This window comes from Mchenga conophoros, linkage group LG23 (assembly GCF_057382185.1).
Source record: "Mchenga conophoros isolate Kocher_MC1m ecotype Shallow Benthic linkage group LG23, M_conophoros_male_GT1.1, whole genome shotgun sequence".
NCBI classification, from domain to species: Eukaryota; Metazoa; Chordata; class Actinopteri; order Cichliformes; family Cichlidae; genus Mchenga; species Mchenga conophoros.
In genome coordinates, this window is record NC_140547.1 from 5747933 (window position 1) to 5756924 (window position 8992).

At 38.5% G+C, this 8992-nt stretch overlaps 1 protein-coding gene across 1 annotated transcript; it reads right to left on the bottom strand.

Moving 5' to 3' along the window:
• Positions 1-201: 201 nt before the first annotated feature.
• Positions 202-2284, bottom strand: LOC146546491 (granzyme B-like). The gene is made up of 5 exons (XM_085264654.1): positions 2199-2284; positions 1936-2095; positions 1563-1701; positions 1141-1362; positions 202-1045 (listed from the first exon to the last, which is right to left on the bottom strand). The coding sequence occupies exons 1-5, from the start codon at positions 2254-2256 to the stop codon at positions 881-883; spliced, it is 744 nt and encodes a 247-aa protein (XP_085120780.1). The 5' UTR covers positions 2257-2284; the 3' UTR covers positions 202-880.
• Positions 2285-8992: the final 6708 nt, after the last annotated feature.

Here is an 8992-nt window from a genome sequence, read left to right on the forward strand (position 1 = left end):
GAACCCAGGATCTTCAATCAAGGTGACAGCGCCAACTATAGTGCATGCAGAAAGTATTCACAGTGCTTTATGTGTTCCAAATTTTCTCATGTTACAGCCTTATTCCAAAATAAATTAAATTCATTTTTTACCTCAGACATCTACACAGAATATCCCTTAATGACAAAGCGAAAAAAGTTTGTTTGAAATTCTTGCAAATTTATTTAAAAAACACACAAACAAGCAAAAGGGAAAATATGTACTTGAGTATTCTGTTAGTACTGTATTAATATAGGGTCCTCTAAAAAAATCTAAATTATCTCCATTTATGGAGCTAATAAAATTTGCTCAAAAAACTGTTTGGGTCCTTTGCTGAACAAATTTTAAGCCAACAAGTACAGCTAAACAATGAACTACTGCTAAACAATGAATGCATGTGCAGTTTACAACTGTCATACATACATTATAAACGCATGCACACAAAAACAAACACATATTTTATACATCCATATATTCTCATTTATCCATATGTTTGTATAATGAAATATAAACACAGTGAGTAGCACAACAGTTTATTGCTGTTACAATCCAACATATCATCTTGGTTTCTCTCTTAAACTAATTCGAAATCTTAAAATCTGTTGATTTTAAGAGTAGTAAATGCAGTATCTAACATTAAAATAAAAAAAAATGGTATTCATTCTACATTTAAATTTAAGATTTTAAACTATGACTAAAATGAAACTACAGGTTTGCAAAGAAAAGGTTTGTAGCTGGAAGAAAAAAGGCAGCAGTGTGACCATTGCACCACCTTGCCACCCATCATTTTAATAGAATGAGTTCAAATATTCAAATCTCAGTTGTCATATAACTTTTTTTAAAGGCAGATTCAATACATGAATTACCACTTTCGATGATGATCTATGACAGAATCAATCCAGTCTCGTTTGTCAGATATCTTAATGTAACTGTAGAGCTTAAGGCCATCTAGCATTGAGTTACTACTGGCGGACACCACCCCGTATGCCTTTCCATCTTCACAGACTAATGGGCCACCAGAGTCTCCCTGGAAATACAAGAATAGTATGTAGTTATTGCAGCAAGTGAACACTATCATTATCATTACTGACCAAACTTTTTTAAGGTATAAAAGCTACTTACCGTGGATGGTCCAGTGGCACCCTCAGAGCAGTACTTATTTTCCTTAGCACAAATCTCATTCTCAGTCAGGGTTACATTGACTTCCAGGAGCACATCAGAGTCTTTACCGTTTCCCGTGTTTCCCCAACCAGGAACTACACACGATTTTGGCGCAAATCCATCATCACGGTCTGCAAGATCAATAGGTTTCACATTCTCGTTGAACACTGCCTTGGTGCTCAACTTCAGGAGCAAGGAGAGACAAAAATATTTGTTAAAATATTACAATATTACATATTTCTGACCCTTCCTTTTAATGCTGTTTGTTTTAGTTGAACATTATCTAAAGGTAATAACAAACAATAATAAGAAATTAAATTTGACTTGGAAGAAATAATAAAAATTTGACAACAAACCCCCCAAAATACTGTTGTTTCTTTTACCTTAAGAAGCATTATATCGTTGCTGTAAGAAACTGGATTATAGTCTTTGTGTGGAAATGCATTGGTCTCAGGCACCGACACATGCTGTACTCCATTATGGTTGTGGTAATCATGAAGTCCCAAAAAGACTTTGTAGGACCTAAAATGAAATAAGTGCAATCACTTTTTGACAGTGTAAAAGAGAAGAGTGCTGGTCTGATGCTAACCAAATAAAAAAAATCAAAAAATGTTATGAGTACATTCATGAAACCGCCATGAAAGCTTTTATCCCAGTCCCCGAGTTTATGAGTAACATAAACCCAGCTTACTGCGATAACAAAATATACTGGACACTTAATTCTTTCTAGGTGAACATAAACTATGTTAAACTTACTTTGCATGGCAGTGGGCAGCAGTCAGCACAAAGTCCTCATTAACGAGGAAGCCATCACAGTGTTTGTTATGACCACCTAAGATGTGCAGCTCCAAAAGCACCATATATGGTTTGCTATGTGGCACAACTTCACGGCCACCAATGATTTCTCCTGTATAAACTAGAAAGAAAAAAGTTATCAGATTCTGTATATCAAAATCTTTATCATGCAGTGTTTCAGTTCTGACTTTGGATATAAGTATGCACTAAGTAAACATACTTACCCTGATCTTGAAGAATCAACACGAATATAAGTACTACCAGGTTACAGTGGGTAAACATGGTAAGATCAAAGTCAGGGTGAGCTAATAAAGAGCAGTGGGACACTACACTGTCAGATTCAATCTTTAAATGCTTTCTTATCACAGAAAGAGAAGGAGGAGTTTGTGTCATTTGCATATGTGAATGATGTGGCTGTATTCATAAACCATATTCACACAAGATCTCTCACCTCCAGAGCCTGATAGGTCATATTTTTATCTGGTATTATAGCTGGTTGTTGTACAGTCTTACCTTACAATATAAAGCACCTTGAGGCATCTGTTTTTGTAATTATGATTTTTGCTGTAATTGACACTATATAAATAAGACTGAATTGAATTCAATTGAATTCAGTTTAATTGAAAACAGTATTAGTGACCAGCACTTCCTAGAACAATCCATTTCACTGGAGGAATGGCTAAAAAACTATCAATGGGCAGGTGAACAACAAACAAGTCCACTAGAGGCCTGTGTGTTTTCAACATACCCAGAGTATCTTTCCATGATCACTCTTCGTAATACTGGCAATCAGCATAGGTAGTTACACAAAGTTAACCCTAGGTTTCCTCTGCATGAAAAGAGTGGCATTGGCAGCAACTCACAGAAGTTTACTTGACTTTTCAAAGGAAGATTAAATTGTGCTATGGAAAAAGATATGAATAGATTAAACAAGCAATACCAATTGAAAGCACCACAGAAGTGAGTGTAAAAGGAACTGCACAGTAGTGTTAAAAGTGTGCATATTGAGTGCTTTTGTCATTATTAATGTAATGGTAATATCTCTGTTCTATTCCTAAAGTTTAGAAAAATGGAAAAAGGTAAAAATGCAGATTCGCTGCATTAACAGACTTACCAAAATTACAGCTCTATCATTAAGACAAGGGAAAATCAGATGGATTATTTTTAAATATTTTGTTAACTATCCATCCATCCATCCATTCGCTTCTGCTTATCCTTTTCAGGGTCGCGGGGGGGCGCTGGAGCCTATCCCAGCTGTCATAGGGCGAGAGGCAGGGTACACCCTGGACAGGTCGCCAGTCTGTCGCAGGGCCAACACACAGGGACAGACAACCATTCGCACTCACATTCATTCGAACATTCACACCTAGTGACAATTTGGATTATCCAATTAACCTATCCCCACAAGCTGCATGTCTTTGGACGGTGGGAGGAAGCCGGAGTACCCGGAGGGAACCCACGCAAACACGGGGAGAACATGCAAACTCCACACAGAAAGACCCCGGCCTGGTGTTGGAATTGAACTCAGGACCTTCTTGCTGTGCGGCAACAGTGCTAACCACCGTGCCACCATGCTGCCCTTTTGTTAACTAATTGCTAAAAATTTAAATGGGTGTGTACTATATAATGGCATCTATACAACCCCCAATTTCCAAAAATATCAATGATTACATGAAAAGCAGTGTGAAAAGGACAAAGCTGAAAATCAGTAGTGACCGACTGTGATCTCAGGTGGCAAAGCATTAAGATCAGGCATAATTCTGTTGTGGAAATCATATTGTGGAATACTTCAAGAAATCAGAAGAAAACACTGTTCATAGACAGAAAAAGAGATGCAATTTTTAAATCCAAGTTCCCACAGTTTGGGGGTTTGTTAGTTTTTTCCTGTTAATGAGTCAGTTGAAGTTCACTTTTTTTCTCAGTCTTGCGTATTTCTCTGTCTTAGTTACACATATTGAAATGTTCTTCTGTAATCTTTTTTTTTTTTTTTGCAGTTATCAGGAAGCATAGATTACTATCACTTTTTCCGCTGACTTCTCTACTCAACGTTGCTCAATGTTTATGGCTTGCTTTACAGTCACAAAGACCTCACTAGACATATGATTTTCTGCTCAAAACCAGTATTGCATGGGTTTTGGTTTATCTCAGCGGTTGAGCAGGTGACCACATGCCACAAGGCCAAATGTAGAAACCTACATTCACTAGCCAAAGTACATCAACTCATTTTACTTTTGCAGATTTCTGGTCAGAATCTGTTTGTTTGTTGTTTTTTTTAATAATGTACCCAAATGCTGACTATGCTAAATCAGCTTTATAAGTATATATTTATCCATATTTGTTTTGTGGCTTCTTTTCTTCTTTACATCTCTGCTGTATTCAACCAGTGGCATACAAGACTTCCAGACTTCCAAAAACATTATAGAAAAATGGCATAAAGCTGTAGGATCTACCAACATATCTAATAGGAAATTAAAATGTTTTGTTCATTAGAATGAGATTTGTGGCTGACTCTTGCTTGCATGCAGTTTTGATGTTCTTATACGGTGCTCATATTTAATTTAATTAATTCAGTTTTATATAGACTGAAGTCGTTCCTTAATTTATTTATTGTTTACTGTTCGGTATTTTGAAGGCAAACCTGATGACATGCAATCGGTGTAGGCTGCAATAAGTGGTGCACATGGCTTCAAAAAGCATATCAGCAAACACTGCAGGAACACTGCAGGAAAAAAGATATGTAGTTAATGAGACATTTAGTACACAGATCCATATATATGATAACAGATTAACAAGAACTGACAGCTGACACTCATTTCACTACAGTCCTTTCAGCAAGAAAGGTCAAAAGTACTAGAGAACATTAAAAGTTCTCTGCATCAAGATGACTTTGATTCTTTCAGCTTCATGTTGAAAGATTAAAATTCCTTATTTGAAATTCCTATTAAAGGTTACATTGTTCACCTCACATATGTTAGTACTTATATTTTTAACAGGATTCTCAGATAACATGAGTAAACCAGTGGCAGACTGCTCATCAAGAGCACCTGGACATTTCTTGATGGCCCGAGTCTTATTTTTATCTGCTGTGAGCAGTCAACATCTCGGTGAAAAAGTAGCGATCGGGAATGAATTGGCAGCCCATTTCAGAATCCATAATGCAGGAAAAAACTCTGTCACTGCCACTGTCCCTGGTTTGAGTGTACCAAAGAAATACGTAGAGCTGCCCAGTTTGGGATAGAGTCACATTCTCTAGTGCAAGCCCACATGTTAACATAGCTCAAAATATAATGAAAAACATGTTATTATAACAAATGACATGACTTAAACCTTTGGAAATGACACCAGATGCTATTGTGGGCTGTTAGCGCAATATACTGTGATTTATACCTAAGCTTATATAGTTTTTTGACGCATTAGCTATCAACTTAAATACAGTTTGAGCATCAGTCTTGTGTGTCTGTCTTGGCGACATGTGCGGAAATGTTCTTCCGTCTGGCATCCTGTTTATAAGATGAAGTTTAGATTACTGTTATAAACTGTGTCCCCTGTCTGATGTTGTAAAATTGCTGTGAGATATCTCTCAGTTTTGAGTTTTTTTTTAATCATGCACCAAAAGCATTCAACAGTTGCAACTTTTATATATTAGATTTATAATTCAAATTGTTAGGGTGTTGTTACAAATGTCATTGGGAGAGTGCAGCACCTGAATCTAATGCTGGATTACATAAACATCTACAGTATAGCTATGGTTCAGAAGTTTACATGCTTACATGCTTACACTCACTGTTTCAAATAGATAAACGTAAAACACAGCAAAAACTAAAGCTCTAAGCAGCAGTACTAAGTCCTGTCGCTCTTAAATCTATTTTTCACCTGTTCAGCAGGAGCAGAGCATTTGGGGAGTTCCCCGGTGCTGCAGTGGTCATGTCAGTGGGGGGATCCACGGGTTTCTCTGTGACTTTCACATTCCTGTAGCGGCTTGCTAGGTGTTTGCTCAGATTTGAAGTTTACTTTTTCTTCCCACAGTAGGGACACTAATGTTTTTGTCACTTTTTACGGAGTAAAAATTGAAGGAATGTCAGTAGTTCCATGCTTTTAACACTACATGGTTGTACTCTGTCACACACTCCATATTATCCGTTGTTGATCTACATACATCTGTTGCAGCCACGGACATCGCACGCACATCATTGTCATGAGACACTCTCACAGTAACACAGCATGCTTACGGGACCTCCGCCTCTCTGGGAACATCTCAGACCACAAATATCCTGAGCCAGACTGGGACCTGTCCAGAGTGCAGCCCTATTACATCTAACAAACACTAATATTACTAAGGTAATATGATCTTCACAATAGTTGATAGCCATGTAGTCAATGCTGTTATAGGTACCCATGTACTGTACAATATGCACAGATAGATACCTTCTTATGGTGGAGAGAGACCTCTTGTGGACACTTTAGAGTGTTTATGATAGCTCTGGCTGTTCTGGGAGATGTTCTAATTTCTTATTTAGCACTTTTCTACTTTTCATACTCATACACTTTCATACTCCAATGAATGCATCTACAAGCAAATTGGTATTAATATCTTGTCCTAAGGATATTTTGCATACTGAATGGAGCAGGCAGGGTTCAAACCACCAACCTTCCAATTAGTAGATGAGCTGCTATACCTTCCAAGCTTCAGCCACATATAGTGCAACACTATATGTAACAGATAATAATGAATCGTAAAAGGGATAGTTGTGAGTTGTCCACTGAAGTTAACTTTTATTATTTTCTAACCCCAACATTCATTTAGTGTGGCATAGATAGATGAAACGCAATATGATTTAAAATTCACTTGATATGCTAAGCTGTGCTTTGCTACTATGCTGTGTATGTTGGCTACAGCAAGATAGACTGACCATAGAGGGAGTCATAGAAAAGGGAGTTGGTGACCTGAACACATCCAATCCTACCCAATACCCAACTTGGATGGGAAGCTGCCATCAGGGATGATGCCGTCATTCACCTCCTACATCGTTCCCTTGCTCACCTGGAGACCCCTGGAAGCACTGTGAGAATCATGTTCTTTGATTTTTCCAGTGCCTTCAACACTATTCTTCCCTCGGTCCTGAAAGACAAGCTGGAGAACTCTGGAGTGGACCATCACCTCACTACCTGGATTTTGGACTACCTCACAGACCGACCACAGTATATGAGGACTCAGGGCTGTGTGTCGGACAGGGTCGTCTGCAGTACGGGGGCCCCGCAGGGAACGGTTCTGGCTTCGTTCCTCTTCACTATCTACACTGCAGACTTCTCCCACTACTCCACCCAGTGCTTCCTGCAGAAGTTCTCTGATGACTCTGCAATAGTCGGCCTCATCACTGATGGGGACGACAAGGAGTACAGAGGACTGACCCAAGACTTTGTGGACTGGTGCCAGCTGAACTACCTCCAGATCAACGCCAGTAAAACCAACGAGCTGGTGGTAGACTTCCGCAGGCACAAAAATCCTCCACTGCAACCACTGAACATCCAAGGTATGGACATTGAGGCTGTGGACAGCTACAGGTACCTTGGTGTTCATCTGAACAACAAACAACAACCCAGTGGAGGTGGTGAGTGACAGGAGAATGGTGGCTAAGCTGTCATCCCTGATGGACAACATCTCCCACCCCAGTGCGCCCCCACCCTGGGGCGTCAGTGCGCCCCAGGGTGGCTGTGGCTACAATGTAGCTTGCCATCACCAGTGTGTGAATGTGTGTGTGAATGGGTGGATGACTGGATGTGTAAAGCACTTTGGGGTCCTTAGGGACTAGTCAAGCGCTATATAAATACAGGCCATTTACCATTTTATTTTTACCCCATGCAGGAGACTGTGAGAGCACTAAGCAGCTCCTTCAGTGGCAGGCTGCGGCACCCACCGTGTGGGACGGAGAGATTTCGCAGGTCTTTCCTCCCCACTGCTGTCAGACTCCACAACAAAGACTCCAACTGATCTAACACACACATCCACACATGTGCAATAACACTAAGTGCAATACTCTTTTTCTGACAAAGTTGTATTTTTACTCAGTTGTATATAGCATTTGCATTCTATTTTTATCCTATTGTATATTTTATTCTATTTATTCTACTGTATATAGTATTTTATTTTATTCTATTCTGTACAGTTGTGTACAGTATGTTATTCTTATTGTATTCTAATTTTGCTATATAACTTTTGCACTGTTCACTTCCTGCTGTGACAAAACAAATTTCCCACGTGTGGGACTAATAAAGGTTATCTTATCTTATCTTATCTTATCTTATCTTATCTTAAGCATTTTGTAGTACCTATGCTGAACGCACTGGAAACCCAAGCTGTGCCTGACAGGTTTGTGTGATCCGCGGTGTAGCCAGCATGTTAATACATGCAGTGTATATGTCTGTGTACAGCACAATTGTGACAAAGACAGGCAGATTCAGTGGCTGATGCATTTGCTTCTTTGTGTGCTGACTGTTCTTTCTGCAGAAGCTTAATAAACATAGACTAATGTCTTGTTAGGAGACTCAGTCAGTGTAAGTGAAATTAGCCATTTAATTGACTAATGATTAGATAAACCAGGCATATTATAAAGTACTCGTACTTCAGGTTCACTAAAAGAAAACATGTCTAAAGCTTTTTATACAGATGTCCACTTTTAAGAAGACCACTGTTGTAGAGACAGACAATCCATTCACACCTGCAGCCAATGTAAAGTCAATGAGAATCGATATGGGAACCAAAACAATAAGTAATATCGATAATGAAATCAGAATTTCTAAATTCTAACTAATTCATAATTCTAATGTATTTCCTGTAGTTTTATGCCATTAATATGACATAATGATATAAGACTGGCTGATGGATGATGAAAAGAAGTCAGTTGGAATAACATAAAAACGGTGAAAATGCAAAATTTTAATAACATCTGTCAAACAAATCATCCTGAATCTAAAAGAAACAAGAATCTTTAAAGTACAAAACAAATCAGGTAATGCAGTA

What these genes read in the sequence shown, in the direction of transcription:
- LOC146546491 (XM_085264654.1), bottom strand. Translation starts at nt 2,256, where the DNA reads ATGTTTACCCACTGTAACCTGGTAGTACTTATATTCGTGTTGATTCTT. An exon ending in GTTGATTCTTCAAGATCAGG is followed by an intron (nt 2,096 to 2,198) that starts GTAAGTATGTTT and finishes TTTTCTTTCTAG; the next exon opens with TTTATACAGGAGAAATCATT. An exon ending in ACGATATAATGCTTCTTAAG is followed by an intron (nt 1,363 to 1,562) that starts GTAAAAGAAACA and finishes TTGCTCCTGAAG; the next exon opens with TTGAGCACCAAGGCAGTGTT.